Here is a 20,491-nt window from a genome sequence, read left to right as displayed (position 1 = left end):
CAGGCCAGGTCTCTGCTTGCTGGAGCAGCCAGGAATTCTCCAGAGGTAGCTTACACAGCCCTTGGGGATGGAGGGCTGTAATGGCTTAGCCATTACTCAACAGCAATACCTAGTAGCCGGGCTTAGGATCTGGGTTAGCTTGGCTACAGTTTGTGGCCCCTGGCCAAAATCCATGGCTGCAATGGCCAGGCGAAGTTGGGAGGGATGATATTAAAATGGGGGGGGGGGGGGAATGCTCCCCCACCCTGCCGCTCTGTAGTTATGAATGAAGGCTCAGTCAGAACCAGCCCTACTGGGGCTGGTTCTGATTTGAGCTGGAAGCCCAAAGCAACAGGAAAGGTTGTGCCAGAAATTAATCTGTGTGTTTTCTCTTCTATACAGTGAAAAGTTGAACACCAGCTTTCTCTGAGATGCAGCAATAGAAGAAAATGACTTTAAATAAGGATGTGGAGCCAGCGGGCTGATGCCAAGGGGGTGAGGATGTGACTCTTGTTGCCTGTGCTCCCACACTTTTTGTAAGTTCTATTTTATTTTATTTTTTTTTCCTATACTTCTGCATACTTGCAGCATAGATGTTAAAGTGCTATACAGTAAACATCATACATCCCAGTCTAGTTCCATAAATATCATTTTTGGGCTGGCTGTCTGTATTTTACTTGGATTGCATTCATAAGGAGCTGTGGAATGTAAAAGCAGCCAGACTCTGGTAGGTGGCGAAGACTTGTTCTTAGTGCACCGAGCTTTACAAGTAAGAAGTCCTGGCACCTGCATTCAAAGTTTTAATATAGTTTTCTTTTAGCCATATTTGATTATTCATCATAGTGAGATACGATAAAACAAGTTCCTTAGCATTCGGCTAGGTCAGTCCCAATAAGTGGGTTATGCACCTCTGCCAGCAGATGGAGACAGAGCAAAAGCTGAGGCCGTGACCTTATAGTATCACCCTGACATCAGCCCACCTGTATTCTCTGTCTCCAGCAGATGGTGGACATGCACTTCCCTTCCTTTGAGTAAAAAAAAAAGAGGAAAAGAAAGAAGTTGGAAAGGAGACATCTATGTAGCACCGAGTGCCTCCTGAGGTGATACTGTGCAGTCCCTCTCTCAGTAGAGTGCCTTCAGTCTGGAAACCTTGACTGACGTGGACCTAAAATTCTGATTAGTGGTTGCAGGCCGAGAGAGGCACAGTGTGAAGGCTTTAGCCCTCTTCCCCCACAGCCAGGGAGGGCTGAGCTCGGGGAAAAGTTTTTAACTTAAAAAAAAAAAAAAAAAGCAACAGCAGGAGTGGGGTTGGGTTCCTTGGTGTTTGGCTGTCCTGCTCGTATCTCTGGGGAGTTCTGTGAGGTGAGAGAATGCAGGCATGGCAGGTTGAGCAGCCGTTCGGCTAAGCCCTGCTCCCAGGACTTTGGCACGCGGTAGGCTGCGAGATACTTTCACATGCTTTTTTTTTTGCTGCAACCGTCGGTGCGCACTTTCATGTCCACGTGTGAGCCCATTCTCATCTGTCCATGCAATTTAGGCGTTCTTCCTTCTGGACGTACAGCTTGTACACCGAGTTTAGGCATCTGCTCTGGGCGTCCAGTAGGATGAGTGGCCTAGGCACGTGGCCTTGGACGCACGTTTTTTGTTAATCCATATTAGGCGCGCTTGTACGTGCAGGAAAGCTAGACACAAGCCTTCATCGGGCTGTGTGCTTACAGCATGGTTCTCGTGGCGAAGAACCCGAAGTGCCTATCTCTCTGTGTTGCCTGCCACATCAGAGCCATTTAGTTGGAGCTTTCTTTAATCCTGTCTCAGTACTGCCTGGATGCTCGGGGAGATTTGCCGCCTTCTGATTTTGCTGACAGTGGTCCATCTCCTCAGTCTGAGGGCAGTGGGACCAAGGGAGACACTGCAGAGATGTCTCCTCCCCTGATTGGTCCACAGATCAAGTCCTCAGGACACTGGCTCACAGGATGTCTGGTTCGGGCCTGGAATGGACCTGGCCTCCTTTTCCTGGGTAGAATTCTTCCAGGGATTGCAGACATTTCTACAGGGCCAGTCTGCTGAAGTGGCAGTTCCTACTAAGGTAGATCCAGGCACTCTGAGTGCTCCTCCGCCTATCACCACAGTCAAGCACTGTAACACAGTGCGGTCTGACAGAGCTCGAATGCAGGTGGATCAGGATGATGCCAGTGATGACGATGGGGGCTCTCCTGAGTGAGGAAGGGGATATTCCCCTAGATTTGGAACCATACAGAACTCTTCTACATTTCTTTCAGAGAGATGAGTTACCAGGTCTGATATCTCACACCCTGAAGGCCTTCAGAGTGGCTGGGCCTGACTTCTTGAGGACGCAGAAGGATCCTATTTTGGTCAGAATGCAACATCAGTAATCAGGATTACAAGCTGGTTAAAAGACAGGAAACAGAGAGTAGGATTAAATGGTCAATTTTCTCAGTGGAAAAGGATAAAGAGTGGAGTGCCTCAGGGATCTGTACTTGGACTGGTGCTTTTCAATATATATATAAATGATCTGGAAAGGAATACGACGAGTGAGGTTATCAAATTTGCAGATGATACAAAATTATTTAGAGTAGTTAAATCACAAGCAGACTGTGATACATTGCAGGAGGACCTTGCAAGACTGGAAGATTGGGCATCCAAATGGCAGATGAAATTTAATGTGGACAAGTGCAAGGTGTTGCATATAGGGAAAAATAACTGTTGCTGTAGTTACACGATGTTAGGTTCCATATTAGGAGCTACCACCCAGGAAAAAGATCTAGGTATCATAGTGGATAATACTCTAAAATTGTCAGCTCAGTGTGCTGCAGCAGTCAAAAAAGCAAATAGAATGTTAGGAATTATTAGGAAGGGAATGGTTAATAGAACGGAAAATGTCATAATGCCTCTATATCGCTCCATGGTGAGACCACACCTTGAATACTGTGTACAATTCTGGTCGCCGTATCTCAAAAAAAGATATAGTTGCGATGGAGAAGGTACAGAGAAGGGCAACCAAAATAATAAAGGGGATAGAACAGCTTCCCTATGAGGATAGGCTGAAGAGATTAGGGCTGTTCAGCTTGGAGAAGAGACAGCTGAGGGGGGATATGATAGAGGTCTTTAAGATCATGAGAGATCTTGAACGAGTAGATGTGACTCTGTTATTTTCACTTTCGAATAATAGGAGGACTTGGGGGCATTCCATGAAGTTAGCAAGTAGCACATTGAAGACTAATCGGAGAAAATTCTTTTTCACTCAACGCACAATAAAGCTCTGGAATTTGTTGCCAGAGGATGTAGTTAGTGTAGCTGGGTTCAAAAAAGGTTTGGATAAGTTCTTGGAGGAGAAGTCCATTAATGGCTATTAATCAATTTTACTTAGGGAATAGCCACTGCTATTAATTGCATCAGTAGCATGGGATCTTCTTAGTGTTTGGGTAATTGCCAGGTTCTTGTGGCCTGGTTTTGGCCTCTGTTGGAAACAGGATGCTGGGCTTGATGGACCCTTGGTCTGACCCAGCATGGCAATTTCTTATGTTCTTATGTTCAGGATGGAACCCGAGTTGACAGGTGTTGGAGGAGATAGATGTGCTCATGGTATGGGCGGAGTAGCATCGCCTAATCATATCCACCTCTCACATTGCTGGAAAGGACAATATCAGAGCAGATTTCCTCAGCAGGAAAAGCATGGACCCAGGAGAATGGGAACTGGCGGACGAGGCCTTTCAGCTCCTGGTGGACCGCTGGGGCCTACCGGATCTAGTCCTGTTGGCGAATTTCAATAAAGCGAAAGTTCCACGCTTCTTTAGTCTCAGGTGGGACCCAAAAGCAATGGACATAGATGCTCTCATTCAGGAGTGGCCATATGACACCCTGCTGTATGTGTTCCCTCCTTTAGCTTTTAATAGGCAGGCAGGTTGGTGCAGAAGATTGCAAGTCAAACCAGCATTGTTCTTTTTTAGTGGCTCTGGATTGGGCTCGAAGGCCATGGTATGCCAATCTCCAAAGACCTTCTGAAGGGCAGTCCTCTCCAGCTACCATCTTGGATGGATCTGTTACGTCGGGGGCCCATTCTGCACAAGGATCCAGGTCTATTTTGTCTTTTGGTTTGTCCATTGAAAGGGCTCGGCTATTAAGTGCGGTTATTCGCCTTCTGTAATTTCCACTCTTCTTTGGGCCCGGAAATTTTCTACTTCTCTGGCTAACGTTAGAGTTTGGAGGTTTTTTGAGGCCTGGTGTTCTGAGCAAGGTACTCAGCTGCTCAAGGTGGATATTCCTCTGATTTTGGAATTTTTACTGGACAGTTTGCTTAAGGGGTTGTCCCTTAATACTTGAGGGTGCAAGTTGCGGGACTGGCTTGTTAAAGAGGAAGAGTCAATGGAGGGCCTTTGTCTTCCCATCTGGACGTGTCCAGTTTCTTATGGGAAGTTAAACATCTTCACCCCCTTTGTGGCTTCCGGTGCCTTTGTGGGATCTTAATTTGGTCCTCAAGTTCTTGGTAGGTCAGACTTTTTTTTTTTTTTAACCGCTGTGTACTCTTTCCTTGCAGCTGCTTACTTTGAAGACAGTCTTTCTTGTAGCAATCTATTCGGCTCATTGGGTCTCAGAGCTACTAGCTCTTTCCTGCTGGGAACCTTTTCTCCATGTGAATCCAGGTGTGGTTCAACTTCGGACTGTGCCTTCTTTTTTGCCCAAAGTGGTTTCAGACTTTCATTTGAATCAGTCCATTTCTCTGCCTACCTTGGATAGGGACAGAGATGAAGCTGAGTACCGCGTTTTGCATTCCTTGGACGTCAAGTGTCATTTACTGCACTACTTGAAAATGTTTAAGATTGTTTGGAAGTCTGATGGTCTGTTTGTGCTCCATGGTAGAGGTAAGCAGGGAGCATCAGCGATGTGGGCAACGATTGCCCGCTGGGTTAAAGAGGTCATTACGGTAGCCTATGTGGCTGCTGAAGTTGCCTTACAGAAACAGATTAGACCACATTCCACAAGAGCTCAGGCGGTATCATGGGCAGAGCTTCACTTGTTGTCACCTGCTAAAATATGCTGAGCAGAGACATGGTCATCTTTGCAAACCTTCTCCAAGCATTACCGCTTGGATGTTAAGGGCTAGGGAGGACGACGCTTTTGCCCGGGCAGTTTTGACTGGGCCACTGCCTTTTTCGGGATTAGCTTTTGTACATCCCACTCATTGGGACTGACCTACATGAAAGCTAAGGAAGGAGAAATTACTACTTAGCTGATGGGTAGGTCAATCCCAGACCTGCCCTCTGCTGCTGGATTTAGATTTTGTGGTTAGCCTTCTTAGGGCGAGCAATGCAGAGTATGATTCCTGCTCTTGGTTGATAACTGGTTGGTAAGTGGTTTCTCTAGCTCTGTTTGCTAGAGATGTTCCTTCTTTTGGCTGAGCTTAGTGTTCCTGTTGGTTGAGAAACACGAATGGTTGCCTGTTGCTAATAATTGTCAAGTTTAATCAGGTTTGTCCACAGTTTGGCTTTTCCAGAGAATACTGGTGGGTTGGTGTCAGGCAGGACTATATAGCCGTGATATCAGCTTTTGCTCCGTCTCAATCTGCTGGCAGAGGTGCATAACCCCACTCGTTGGGATTGACCTACCCTTCACTAAAGGAAAGGAAATGATCAGGTAAGTAGTAATTTCTCCTTCATAAACTGTTATTTGCCAGCCACCCCCTTCTCCCCCTGTCTAGTGGTTAGAGCAACTGACTGAGAGCCAGGGTTCAAATCCCGCTTCGCTCACTGATACTCCTTGTCAACCTGTGCATTTCATTTGCTCTCCTGTTGCCTCAGATACCTGATTAGATTTGAAGTTGTTTGAGGGAAGAGACTTTTCATATCTGAATATGTGACAGAGCAGACCAAAAGGCCCAACTAGTCTGGACCAAATTACAGTATCGTAGTAGCTTCACCTTCTCTTGCTCATATCCAAGGATCATATCTGCTCATCCTGTATCTTCTCGAATTCTGTGTTATAACTTGGGCCTGAGGCGCTGGTTCTGTCCTTGATGGAAACTTTGAAGCTTTGTGTGTTATTTCTTTGCAGTGGGTCACAGTGGATGTTGTGATTTATACTGGTCAGATCATTCAAAGATTCCCAGGAGTGCAGTCAAGCTTAACACAGTTTTATGTGGTTCCAGAGTGGCTTAACCTTTCTCAGCAACTAGACCATGTCAAGTCAATAAATCTAGGGTGGCTGTATTAAATGGTTACAAATATTTATTAAGAAAAGGGGTGTGGCAAGTCAATGTTAAGAGAACCAAATAAGCCCCAAGCAGAGCCACTCTGAGGAACAATACAAAGCAGATGTAATAACTGTGAAAGTGGTTATATACTTTGACTAAATAATGTACTTTGGCGTGTCTGTCTTTTTACCTATAAACATACCAAGTCCTTGACCAAGGGAACCTGGAAAGGGTCTTGTAGAGTCGGAAGAGATGGTACCAGGCTTTCACTGATTGGGTGCCCCTGCCTCATGCTCAGGGACCCTTGCTAGGAGCCATGCCGGAAATGACAAAGATTGAGACTGCCAACAAGAAGCAGCACCGGTGAGTAAGCGCACGCTGAACACGGCACAGGGTGGCAGGGCGATTGGAGACTCCTTAACCTGTCTTTTCTCTTGTCAAGACTTCCGAGCTAGGTGTCAGGAGATCTCTGAGGACAGGCATTTGAGTCTCAGCTCTGACCTTAGGCACATCGCCTTCGCGCTCTGTAATTCAGTTTACCCTTTTTTTTTTAAATTAAGGCAATTTATAGCTCGTACAGGGAAAACACGCATGCATAATAAAGGCATCAGTAAGACTGACTAACTCAAAAAGACTACCTACAAATTGCAGCCTAGCCCTGAGAGAGCTTCAGAAAATCCAGAGGCCAAGAATGATCATTCTCATACCTACTGCAGCCTCCGAACCAAAACCCACTGTGCAAAAGGTGCATTAAATATAAAACTGCTGGCATTCAGTTGACATTATCAGCACAGCTATTGGCTCCTGTGCTTGTTCAAACATAGATGTTAAACCTTTGAAATAGTTGGTGGTATGCAAATATTCTGGCAGCAAATCCCAAAACATAACTAAGATGGTTCTTCCTTGTTGTTGCCCTTTGAAGGCCATCATGAAGTTCTGGGGAAAGGATCTGCTACCAGGCCATTCACTAGATATTTAGAAAGTTTCAAGGTCACAAAGCATGTTGAGTTGATTTTGGGATAAAATTTAAACATAATTACTAATTTTCTGAGTGCTAGCTGAAAATAAACTGATCTCAGACAGACCTATGACTCCTGTACATGCACCATGGAGGCCCGTTTGCCCCTCTGGTACCTTGTCTGTTGCATGAGGTTTCCTGGGCTGCTCCCTGCTGGAAACCTGCATTAGTCCGCTCTTTGGTGTTTTTGGGGGGTGTTTTTTTTTTTTTTTTTTTTTTTTGCTAGGTTTCAGGCTGCCCACCAGGTTCACCACCTAACTCTCCCACACTGCTCTCAGTTCGCGAGTGTCCCCAGGCTGCCCGCCAGCCATGCTGCTTAGTGCTCCTGTGCCACTGTCTGCTTCAACACCTGCACCATGGCCAGCGGTGAAACAAAGCAAGCAGACCCTCTGCCTTTCTCTGAACAGTGGGGATTAATACCAAACTTGCTCTGTGTGGATGCTTTAAGCCCTTTCCTGTTCTACGCCCAGGAAGGTGTAATTTTTGCTGAGAAAGCGTAAAATTTCTAAAACTGAAAGTGCCTGGCAGATGTTATAGTAGCCACTGTTATAGTGGCCTTTGTGCAGGTTCACACGGTTCATGTTGTGTGGCCAGCACCAAGGCCCCAGGAGGTGAGAGACGGGGGGGGGGGGGGGGGGGGGGGGGCTTCCTGCCCTGAGGTGGGGGAGAGGGGGAGATCCTCACCCCCAGGTCTCAAACAGATTAGGCATATGCAGAAATTTACATAAAATCTGTTCTTTTTTTTTAAAACGGCTTTCCACTTTTATAATGCTAAAAATATGAAGGCAAATGGTTTTGATATGTGATTGTGGTGTTCATCACTGCCCCTGTGGCCTACCCAAACTACCCAGCAGCTGTAAGGCCAGCCTACGAGGTGGCTTGGATGATTTTGCCTCGTTTGTTAAGCATTCCATTACAGTACAGATAGATCTGAGCTGCTTCATCTGTTCTTCAGGAGAGGGCAAAAGTTGAGATCGTTTTGTCTTCTTCCTTCACTTCACTTTCTTTTTTTTTTTTCCTTTTATCTTTTTCATGTGACAGGAAGAAGAATCGGGAGACTCACAATGCAGGTAAGATCACAGTGCAGGTGTGTGATGAGCTGCCAGGCAACTCCATTCTCTCGGCTTGACATGCAGATTTTATGAGTTGTATTTTTGTTAAATTTCATTGGCCAAAACATCCCCTGCCTTTCACCGACAGGCTAGCGGGTGGAGGAAGGCGTCTGCCCTCACTCCCTGCAGCCAGAGCCCAACTTTGTCCTTGGCCGGGACGGGCTGAGCTCAGGTAAAGAGTATAAAAAAAAAAAAAGGGGGGGGGGAGTTAATTTTAGGGATTCCATCCCCCTTCTGGTCTCCAAGCTCGGCTCACCAATCCGATGTCTGTTCCCGCATCTGAGGGAGCTGGGGTATTTGTGGCAGCCTGGCAGGTTGAGCAGCCTTTTTGGCTAGGTCTCGCTCTCAGATTTTTCTTAGTCGCTGCGTGATAGGCTGCGGCAGCATTCACGCACTTTTCTGTGCACAAGGCTGCCGTGAAAGTGTCTGAGGTTGGTTTGTGCTTGCGGCCCAAGTGTGTGCTCAGGTGGGCGCCTACTTGAACCGCGTATTGAGTGCCTACGTTTTGGGTGTCCATGGTGGACGCTTTTTGCAAAGAGTGCAGATAGACACCCAGTTATCGGGCGCTTTTGGGTGCGTACTAATAGCGGAATGGCGTCGGTAGCAAAGAAGCCTAAGTGCCTTACCCTTTGTGCTGCTTGCCATATTCGACATCGTCCTCTGACTTGTGACAGCGCTGCTTTGGGGGCTCAGGGAGAATTGTCTCCGACTGATTTGGCGGAGCATGGCCCTTCCCAGCATGTTGCAGGAGTGGAACAGGAGGGGGAACTGCCAGAGGTTTCACCTTGTTTTGGGGTTCCCCTAACTAATTCGTCAGCAGGGGAAGGTAGCTCAGAGGACACAGGACTGGTGCCCCCTGGTTGTGGTATGGATCCTTCTGCCTTTTCTTGGGTAGAATTTTTTTCAAAGACTGCAGTCCTTTCTTAGGTGCAGTTAATGGCCCCGTCAAACCTAAAAGTTCAGGATCGCAGGCTGCATATCCCCGCACCCCTGGTGCAAGTGGGTAAGTGTCGAAGTACGTCTAGACCTGCCGTGGGTCGCACTGATAGGGACCCAGATGGCAGGATGATGAAGCCGATCTTTGCTCCCTGTAAGATGGGGAAATTCCTCCAGGATTGGAGCTGAATAGAACTGTTGCATTTCTTTCATAGAGATGAGTTGCCGGCTCTGATTTCCAGACATTTAAGATGCTGGGGATGCTGGGTGCTGATTCCATGTCTGAGCCAAAGAAAAATCCCATTTTAACTTCTTTGCAAAAAGCTTGTGTTTCTTCCCTATTATGGATGCTATTCAAGAATTGATTGGTCTTGAATGGGGTGCTCCGGAAGCTAATTTTAAAGGGGGACGAGCCTTGGAAGGCTGTACTCCCTGGATCTGGCTGCAAGAGAGCAGGTGCACTTTCCGAAAGTGGATGCACTGGTATGTACTGTCTCCAAATGGATGACTTTCCCTGTAGAAAGGGGAGCAGCATTGAAGGATATGCAAGGTAGCAGAATTGAGGCTATCCTTAAGCAGGCCTTTGGGACGATGACAATGAATTTGCAGATAGCCTCTTGTTGCTCCCTGGTGGCTTGCACTTCTTGTTAGTTTCTCTCTCAGGAAGTCGATGAATCTGGTTTGAATTCTAGAGCAGTGATAGAACCGGCAGATGTGGGCTGCGACCTGGTCTGCACTTTTGCCAGAGGGGTGGCTTTGGTGATAGCGGCCAGGCATCAGTTATGGCTGGGGAATTGGTTGGCTGATACAATTTCAAAGGCTAATCTTAATTTTAAAGGCTCACTCTTTTTTGGGAGTGATCTAGATAAAATGGCCAATAAAGTGGGGTGAGTCCAAGGTTCCTCAGTTGCCAGAGGATAAGGAGCAGACAGCACACTCTTTCAGCACAAGATGTCATGCTAGGGTTTTCAAATGCTTTTGACCCTACAGAGGAGTGGCTTCTCAGGGGGCTTGACCTTTGGGTAGGTCTTGGACCTTTCATCCCAGAAGGGCGCAGGCTCGAGTGGCAGTGCCCTCCCGAACCTCTCAATGAAGGTATGCCGACCCACCCCCAGGAACAGGAGATAGGGGGTCACCTCTCTTTTTTTATATCATAGGTGGGTTGAGATCACGGCAAACCAGTGGGTTGTAGAGGTGATAAGAGATGGCTATGCCCTGGAGTTTCTCAGCGGTCCTCAGGACATTTTCATGGTGTCTCTCTACTGCTCTCCACAGAAGAAGCAGGCAGTGTACATTATTAAGACTCCTCAGCCTGCAGGCTAGAGTTCCAGTTCCAATGTGTCAAAATACAGGCCGACATTCCATTTATTTTGTTGTATCCAAGAAGGAGGGTTCCTTTTTGCCCCATCCTGGATCTCAAGGAGTTGACTGTCATTTCGGGTGACTGGTTTCTGCATGGAAACTTTACACTCAGTGGTAACAGCAGTACAGTTGGAGAGTTTCTTATGTCTCTGGATTTGTCAGAGGCATACCTAAATAGTCCCATCCTGCTGGAACATCAGTGGTTTCTGCATTTTTCTGTTTTGGGGGGTGACATTATCAGATTCAAGCACTACCCTTCGGTTTGGCCACCACACCCAGAATGTTCTCCAAGGTCAGGGTGATGGTAGCAGTAGTGTTGAGAGAGGATGGCATTCTGGTCCACCCATACTTGGATGATTGGCTAATTTGGGCCAAGAGTATGAAAGAGAGCCTTCAGGTCTCGCACAAGGTAATTTCCTTGCTACAGGAACTAGGTTGGGTGGTGAACTTGGCCAAGAGCAATCTGCACCCATCTCATTCACTGGAGTATCTCTGTGTTCATTTTGTCACAAAGCAAGGCAGGGTGTTCTTGCCAGAGATCTGCATCAGAAACTGATAGCACTGGTGTGACTATTGACAGAAACAATACGCCAGACAATGTGGTATTGTCTACAGGTGCTCGGGTTGATGATGGCTCCATGGGCAAGGGTGCATATGCGTCCTCTTCAGCGCACACTGCTGCTCGTTGGAGTCCCCAGTCTCAGGACTACTTGATACGGCTTTACTTACTGGTGGAGATCACCATCCAGTTGCACTGGTGGTTGCAAGTGGATCATCTAAGGAAGGACGTTTCCGTACGAATACTGGTCTGGCTAGTACTCGTGACAGGATGAGTGTGTCCAGGGGTAGGGGGCTTACTGTCCGGAGTTGACAGCGTAGGGGCTTTGGAGGATAGAAGCCTCTCGCGCTCTCTCTCTCTCTCGCATGTTAGCTGGAAGCCCATGCAATTTGGTTGGCATGTTTGTGATTCGTTGTCAGACAATGCGATGACAGTGGCTTATATCAAGAGCCAGCAAGAGTTACAGGAAATAGTCCAACTCATGGAATAAGTGGGAATACATCTTCAGGAGATCTCAGTCTCGCACATTGCAGGAAAAGACAATGTAAGAGCAGAATTTCTCAGCAGACATTCTGGATCCAGGAGATCTATGTCAAACGAGGCATTCCAGCTCATACTAAACTACTGGGGCCTCTAGTTTCTAAACTTGCTAGTGACCTCACACAATGCGAAGGTTCCTTGTTTCTTTAGCCTTGGAGAGATGTAAACTTCTTGGGCATTGATGCCTTTGTGCAGGAGTGGCCAGAAGGCAAGCTTCTATGTCTTTCCCCTGTGGCCCTTGTTGGGCAGAATGATTCGGAGAATCAAGAGTCACATGGGCATGGTGCTTCTGCTGGTACAGGATTGGCCAAGGAGGCCTGGTATGCAGGTCTGTGAAGGCTCCTGGTGGGCTCTCCTCTCCGATTACCAGTCCACAGGGTTCTGTTCTTCACAAAGATTCAATTCAGTTTTGTCTTACAGTATGACAAGAGAGGGCTCAGTTGCTGAAGCGCAGATTCCCAACTGCTGTGATTCATGCACAAAGCACAGTGGCAAAGTTCTCCACTTCTTTAGCCTGTATTCAGGTTTGACGAGTGTTTTGAGACTTGATGTGAGGATCAAAGGGTTCATCCTCATTCAGTTAAGATTCTGCTCATTTTGGATTTTTTGCAGGATGGATTAAGGGGTTGACTCTTAATTCCATGAAGATACAGGTGGTGGCTCTCGCCCGTTTCTAAGGTCAGGTGACTGGTGGACCCTTGTTGGCCCATCCAGATGTGGCCCAGTTGTTAAAAGGGGTGAAGCATCTTCATCCTCCTTTGCGGGCACCAGTGCCCTTGTGGAGTCTTAATCTGGTTCTGGATTTTTGTGGCGGGTCACACCTTTTGACCACTGCGTAGCCTCTCCATGAGGGTGGTTATTTTGAAGATAGTGTTTCTTGTGACTATTTGTTCTGCACATTGTTTCTTCGAATTGCAGGCCTTGTCACGCCAGGAAGCGTTTCTGTGAGTGACTCCAGGGAGATTCAGCTGCGTACTGTCCTGTGTTTTTGCTAAAGGTGTTCTTGGATTTTCACATGAATCATCTCAGTTATGGCACCCCCTTGTATCTTTATCGATTAACTGATTTGTCCTGGGCTTTCTAACTAGCAGCCTCTTGGGTGCCACATGCCTTCATTCACAGGCTTCCCCTGTTTAGGTCCCTTCCCCCCCCCCCTGCCTGACCCTCGCAGTGACAGTTCTCAACCAAGAGACACAGACTGTGTGGCTTCCTTCGGGATCTGGTGCAAGTGCATTGGTAACTAACTTGTAGGTGTCATTCTGGGTCAGTAGCAAGATGCCTTCCCTCCCTTCTTGGAGCCCATGAGCACTGATTGGTTCTACGTTTGTATCCACATTTGGCATGCACCCTTGTCTTTTTGACCATCCTGTCCTATCTTAATTTAGCTCCGAAGCCTTTGGACAGAATAGAAACTTAGACTTGAATAGACTTAGACAGAATAGAAAATAGACTTGAAACCTTTTTCTCCTTAACTGTGTTCTGGGTCTTACGTGGCTCTCCTTAGTTGGTCCTCTAGCAGCCACTTTGCTATACAGATACTCGTGGGCAGCAACTTTGTCTTCACAAGCAGCACACGAGTATCTGTAGGGAAAGAGGCTCCAAACATCTTCGCAAGGTGGAAAAAAGGCAGGACTTTTACCTTCAGGGGTCTGCACAGCCAGACAGCAGGGAATACAAATCACTCCTGTTTCATGTCAGTATGGATGCTACCAAAACCAGTTCATTCTGACTTGCAGCATATTCTTTTTTTTTTTTTTATTGAAGGTCAGAATGCACAACATACAAAATAACTGCATTCAAGCAGTACCAAAACTGACACTGTTTACATTTTCCAATGAAACCCCTCTCCCCCACCACCCACTCCCTACAGCAGTTAAAACAAGCAGCCATTACTCTTATTAACAATAAGAACGTTATTATCCAGCAGGTCTTTTAAGCACACTAGAGAGAAAAGCCTCGGACTACAGTTTCCTAAGTTTATAAAAATACATAAACTGCGATGAGATGATTATGCGACTACATGCCTTCTCGTGTCCTTGCCGTATTTAAGGTGAAGGTGTAAACTCAATTCATGATCGTAGGGAGTGAGGCAATCCTGTAGTGAAAACCAAGCAGTGACATAACTAAGGAGCTGCACATGAGAGCAGTCAGCCTCCCACGCCAGCATACTCCTTTTTTTTTTATTTATTTTTAATCATATTCTCTGATTTTTGGCAGAAAGCCTTAGGAGCTGCCCTGTGTGTTCTGAATTCTCCGTTTAATCAGAATAGTTTCAAGTAAGTCCTTTGGAAGAACTTCTCACTGGTGCACAGCATTTGGTTTTTTTTAAGAGATATGGATTAGAGCACAACACTAGCCCTTGAGGGGCAACAAGCAGACCTGGTATTCCCGATACCCGCAATGTGTCTTTATCGGGCCCGTCTGATCTGAGAGCCAGAATAGCTTGGCTGCCTGACCTTGAGGGCCGAAGTGATGGGGTGGCCCTGTCCATGCCACTCTGCTGCACTGCACAAACTCCTATTAATTGGGCTTCCCCTGCACTTACCCCTTCCATTCTTCTACCAAATGAAAGCACCTTTTGAAGTGAGGAGGGGACAGAGGCATTGGAAGGCAAAGTTGTTTTTGGGTTTTTTTTGTATGATAGCCACATAACCTGCAACTGAGGATTAGCAAGGGCATATCCCTATTTGTAAGCAAGCACAATCTGTTGGAACGCTTTTTGTCTTTTCTGCAGTGGAGCGGCATCGGAAGAAGAAAATAAACTCTGGAATAAACCGGATAGGAGAGCTCATCCCATGTTCCCCGGCGCTAAAGCAGGTAAAGAGCAGCCCGCTTGGCTCCTTCCCAGTGATCTTGCTTTAGCCGTGTTTTGTATATAGCAGTGCGATATCACAATGGCGTTCTGGTGAAATTGGAGTGTCTTGATAAAGTGAATTGGAACAAGTCAAGGATTTAAACTAAGAGCGGCAAATATGAATGATTCCAGATTCCCAGAATCCACTGCTACTTACCTGGTTGTGAAAAAGAATAAAATAAAATCAGATGTCTTTATGTCCATTTATTTTTGTACAATACACATTCATAATTCATCTTCATAAAACAAAACTTTTTAAAACCACAAATCAACAAAAATTATACAAACATAGATATGATATTAAATAACCATAAAAGACAAATATAAAATTAGATCAGCACTCAGCCTGACTGACTTTCATATGAGATGGTCTTCCTTCATTCTCCTGACGTTGGAACCAGGTTCAAACTCTGTTTCGGTCCCATTTAAGGTTTATTCAGCTTTCCCATTTAAAAAAAAAAAAAAAGGCTTTTCTTTTTTTTTTTTTTTTAAATGTCTTACCAATAATGGTTCATTTTTAATCTCTTCTGGTAGTGTGCTCCAAGATAGCAGCCCAGCCCCTCCAAACTTATGCTCATGACAATCCGCCAGAAGAAATAATTCAAAAGGTGGTGCGTTCAATAATTCTCTGGAAGGGGAAATGTAATAGGGTAATTATATTTTAAGACCATATCAAAGCATTTTGGTGTTAATCTGTTAAGTGCTTTACAAATCATAAATAAAACCTTAAAATGAATCCTCTGCTGAATTGGAGGCCAATGTAAGTTAGCTAAGATAGGAGTAATGTGTGCCCTGAGTAGAGTTCTGGTTATTAGGCACATAGCCGCGTTTTGAATCAACTGTAGAGGCCTTAGTATTGACTGAGGTAACCCTAAGGTGTTACAGTAATGCAGCAGTCCAGTTACGCCTGGACATCACTTCTCAGCTTAGTGCTGTCTCTAAAAAGTGGCTTTAAAAGCATTCCTTGCCCCATACTTCACATGAGTGGTGTGGGACAGGTTAACGAGGATTGGTGGTACTAAGGGATGCTTCATGAAACTAACTGAAAAAACGTTCTTAGTTTTAAATCTATTAGTCAATGTGCAAGTAATCTGCGGAATTAATTGCAGAAAGATGTGGTCAAGGTGTGATCATATAGCCTAGTTTATAGAAGGTTTGGGCGATTTCTTCTAGAGGACAGGTTGCAGGTAAGAATTATTAGCCAGCAAGATGTAGAGATGAACGCCTCTTCTGCAAATAAGCAACGGGGACACGATTCGCTGGGATTCTTCCAAGTGATCCGGGTTGGGCATTGTCTGGGTACAGGATGCTGGGCTCAGTGGCTCATTAATTGGACCCAGCATGATAGTGCTTGGCGCCCTTGAATTCTGTGTTTAGCCTGAGCTTTTGTTTTGGTTTCTGGTGTTGCAGCTTCGTGTTGCCCTGCCAGCAAGTGCAGAATTTATGCCTGTGAATGACTCTGTGTGTACGTGCAGAAATCCCTAGCGGGTTCCTTTCCCACACCTTGTTCTGTGGTCTGGAATCTCTGGGCTGAGATGAGCGACTGGTCACAGTACAGCTTCTCTTGTGCCTCCTTTACATGAGGCGAAGCAAAGGCACTTCTTAGCCTGTTCATACCAGCTCCCTTTGTTTCCTGCCTTATGTAACTGGAGTAGTTGGCTTGCTACTCCTTTATGCATCTATCGCCTTTAGTAGTGATTCAGTTTTGTTCTGCCCTTAGTATGAGATTTACAGTTTAGCATAGATTCCTTCCCTCCCCCCCCTTGTCATGCTGTGGAGGGAAAGGTTTTGGCTCTGACACATAGCAGTTGGCATTCAGGTGTCCTGGCACAGTTACTGGAGTTACTTGGCAGTGAAACCTTGCTGTGAATCATTTGCCCACAGAACACCTAGATGGAAAATCTTGGCTCGGCTGGTGCAGGTATTCTGGGACAGAAGTTTGTCACACGGTTGAGGAGAGAGCTAATCATAGTCGCAGCTGTTTCTCATGTCACTGTCAAGAAACATGTGTCTGGTTTTGCAGGTGTGAAAGATCTGTTACCTTTTATTCAAATTTTTTGATCTCTCCCCCCCCCTTTCTTTAGAAGGTGCGGGTCGGTGGGGGATCACGACTCTGAAGAGTGTTCAAAGGCAAAGGGAGAGCTTTGTAACAACAAGTTTACCACTGGGGGGGGGGGGGGGGTGGACAACCAGGACAAATGACCAACAGAGCGGTCCTGTGGGATCCTAGGCAGCGGGATTATCATTGGAAGCCATCTTACTGCAACGGGTGAGTGAAAGGAAATATGGCCCTCCTCCCTTAGTCCAGAAAATGGAGGTTTGGAGCCTGAAGGAGCGCCAGAGTCCACAACTGCTTCAGGGGCTCTTCAGCACACTTCATCCTCATTAGATATCGCTTCTTTCTCCGAGGACAAGCAGGATGGTAGTCCTCACTTGTGGGGTGACATCAGATGGAGCCCTGATGTGGATGTCAGATGTTCTAGAACTTTGACTAGGCATACTGAGCATGCCCTTTACCACACGTCCACATGGGGTCCCTCTCCAGTTTCTCTTCTTTTCTGTGGAGCTGTAAGCCTCGCAGTGTGAGTGAGCTCATTTTGGCTGTTTTTTGGCCTTGTGGAAAACTTTTTGCTTTTGTTTTGTCGTGTTTTCGCGGGGTTTTCTTCATTGATCTGTTGCTGGGTTCTTCTTTGTAGTCTTCCCATAGTGGCTCCTAGTCCAGGTTTTTGGTGATTCAGGTAAGTTATCTTTTGCGGCTGATTCCTCGTGGTGGTGCATCTGTGCCTGCCAGCCAATCGACAACCTACCGCCATCGTTTTTGGATAATGCCCCTTTTGTTTTGTCTGACGTGGCAACGTCCAGTTTTTGATGATGCTCCCAATGCCAGAGGACAGTGTCCATCACAGATCCACATGAGATGTGTCCTCCTGCCTAGGAACATCGCATGGAGTTTGGGATTGCCACTTATGCACCCAGATGATCCCGAAGGGACATTTGTTTCGACTCAACAAGATGGGAGCGCAGCTCTTTGGGTCAAAGAAGTCTGAGCCATCTGCATCGAAGACCAAGGAGCCACACCAAGCCATCAACATCGGCAGGACCATCTGTTCCTTCAGTGCCGTCAACAGATAGGGGCGCTGGAGACCGACCATTGTCAATCTCCTACAGGCCAAGGACATCTGGTTCCTTGTCGTTGGCCTTAGCCTTGGCACAGTGGAAGGACTGGGCCAAGCATCAGCACTGGTATCAGTCGATGCATGGTGCTGGGCAAGGGGATGCACCGGCTTTTGCCATGATGCCCCCACAACCCTGCGGCAAGGAGTGCCAATCCTCCATTGGTGCCAGGGGTACATAACAGTCTCCACCAGACTTGATGCCCCTCACCTATCCACCTTGAGGATCCAAAGAGGATATGGCCCCCCTCCTTCCTCCCAGTCCATATTGGCATCAGCAACATTCAAGGAACAGTTGGAGTGCCAAGTCCAGCTAGCTGTGGACCGGGGCTGCAGGGCTTTGATCCTGTGGCAATGACGGCACTAGACCCGGTGCCGCTTGTCCTTGTACCATTTCTGGAGAAGCTCAGCGTGCTCATTGGTGTGTTACCAACCCAGCTGACATCTGTTCCTGGGTCAGCATTGGTGCCCGCTGGGGCACTGAGGCCTCTCCCTGCTGATATGGTGGTTTCACCAATTCCTCCTCAGACTGAGGCCAGCAGAGATGCTGATACCTGACTCTTCACCCCCTCCCCCCCCCTCTCCAATATCCAGTTTTACTGGTGCCTACACCTCTGGATGAAGGCCGAAGGAACTGTTCCCTCTGGCTTTCAGTGAGGATGAGGAACATTATGACCCCCTGGGGGGATGATGTTTCGGAATCCAGCTCCAAGGGTTTCCCTTCAGACCCTTTTCTTTCACAGGAGCAGAGGAAGTCTCTGCCTGAGGACTTGTCCTTTGCAGGTTTTGTGAGGGGCATGGTAGAAGCTTAAAACAAAAGAACCTTGGTTCTCCGCAGAACTTAAGTCACTTAAACAAGAATTAAGAGCCAAAGAAAAGAAATGGCATAAGAACCCCATCCCCACCCTGTTAGCAACCTATAAACATACTCTCCACTCCTACAGAACCGCCATCCTAAAAACAAAAAAAAGACTACTACGCCCAAAAAATACACAATTACCAGTATGATGCTAAATCCCTCTTCACTTATGTTTCACACCTCATAAACTCTGTTCCTCCCCCCTTCACATTTTGTGAAGCAAAAAATAAATGTAATGAACTAGCTACCTTTTTTCCATACCAAAATAACCAATCTCACAGTTCCCCCCCCCCTTCTTCCCCCCTTACCTACACCATTCACAAGAGTCCAAACATCTCCCTTGACTCCTTCGAAACCAGCTCCGCCTCTGAGATTTTAACACTTCTAAAGAAAATGAAACTCTCCATTCCTATAAAATTACTTCTTACCATCCTTGACATTATAGCCAAACCAATATCAAAAAATTATTAATTGCTCACTCTCCCTTGAACTTGTCCCATCTGCGTGGAAACAAGCCATCCTCAAACCCATTTTAAAGAAATCTAACCTAGATCCATCCATCCTTGCTAACTTCCGGCCAATCTCTAACCTCCCTTTCCTAGCTAAACTTATGGAAAGGGTGGTCACCTTGCAGCTCACAGATCACCTCGAGAAACAGGTCCTTCTATAACCTTCATAATTTGGCTTCCGGAAGTTCTTCAACACGGAAACCCTCTTAATAAACCGATCTGATATGGTCTCTACCATGAAGGTCGGTATAGAAAAGTGTTAGATAAATAAATAAATAAATAAATATTCCTTACAGGTACCCTCCTCAAAGGCCTTGATAAAGGTCAATCTTTTTTATCTTTGCCATGCTAGACATTTCCTCAGCTTTCGACACTGTCAGTCACAACATTCTAATTGATCGACTTTCGGAAATTGTATTTCAGGAATAGCCCTGAACTGGTTTGCAGCCTTCCTAAACAACCATCATTACAAGGTCAAAATTGGCAACCATGAATCCAAACCCATTAATTTAACACAAGGGGTCCCCCAAGGCTCTTCCCTCTCCCCGACCCTTTTCAATATCTACCTTCTGCCCTTATGCCAACTCCTCGTAGACCTTGGCCTTACTCATATTTACGCCGATGATGTACAGATATTTATCTTCATCACCAACTCCGTTCCCAGTGCCCTCAAGACCTGGGATAACTGCCTCCTCACCAACCTCAACTTCATCCTAAACACGTCAAAAACTGAGCTCCTTTTCATTTCCCCAGCCCACCACGACACTCCTCTATCCTGTCAGCCCTTCCCCTTTTCCCAACATGTCAGAGATCTACGTGTCATTCTTGACAATCATCTCAATTTAAAAAAAATTGTTTCTACAAGCTGCAGATACTTAAGAAATTAAGACCACTTCTACATCACAACGACTTCCAGACTGTCCTCCAAGCCACCTTATTTACTAAAATCGACTATTGCAATTCCCTGCTCTTGGGCCTTCCCTCAATCAAACCTCTCCAAATGCTGCAGAATGCAGCGGCTAGAATCCTCACCAACTCACGCAGAATAGACCATATCACCCCTATCCTCAGACCTCCACTGGCTCCCAATCCCATCTAAAATGGGATTGGGAGCCAGTGCACAATAAGAATATTCATTGGCTCAATGACTCCCTCCAATACCACACTGCCAGCAGACCCACTAGATCCGCGTACAAAGGATCCTGGTCTACTCCTTCTCACAAATTCATCCAACATACATCCACCAAAGAACGGGCGCTTTCCATAGCAGGACCAACTATTTGGAACTCTGTGCTACCCAATCTACGCCAAGAACACTGTACAGCAGCTTAAAAAAAAAAATGTAAAACTTGGCTGTTCAAACAAGCCTATACATAAATCTC

The 20,491-nt window shown here is 46.4% G+C and overlaps 1 protein-coding gene across 1 annotated transcript in view; it reads left to right on the top strand.

Moving 5' to 3' along the window:
* The window catches only part of USF3 (upstream transcription factor family member 3), a 57,599-nt gene that overhangs the window by 12,538 nt on the left and 24,570 nt on the right, over positions 1-20,491 (top strand). Inside the window, exons 2-5 of the mRNA XM_029578225.1 lie at positions 382-515; positions 6,394-6,550; positions 8,247-8,275; positions 14,449-14,531. Coding sequence (XP_029434085.1) covers positions 6,504-6,550; positions 8,247-8,275; positions 14,449-14,531 — 159 coding nt within the window. The 5' untranslated portion in view covers positions 382-515; positions 6,394-6,503. The remainder of the gene's footprint in view (positions 1-381; positions 516-6,393; positions 6,551-8,246; positions 8,276-14,448; positions 14,532-20,491) is intronic.

The sequence above is a fragment of the Rhinatrema bivittatum genome, chromosome 15, assembly GCF_901001135.1.
Source record: "Rhinatrema bivittatum chromosome 15, aRhiBiv1.1, whole genome shotgun sequence".
Taxonomy (NCBI): Eukaryota; Metazoa; Chordata; class Amphibia; order Gymnophiona; family Rhinatrematidae; genus Rhinatrema; species Rhinatrema bivittatum.
The sequence above is the reverse complement of the archived record's forward strand: the minus strand, read 5'-3'. Positions and strand labels throughout refer to the sequence as shown.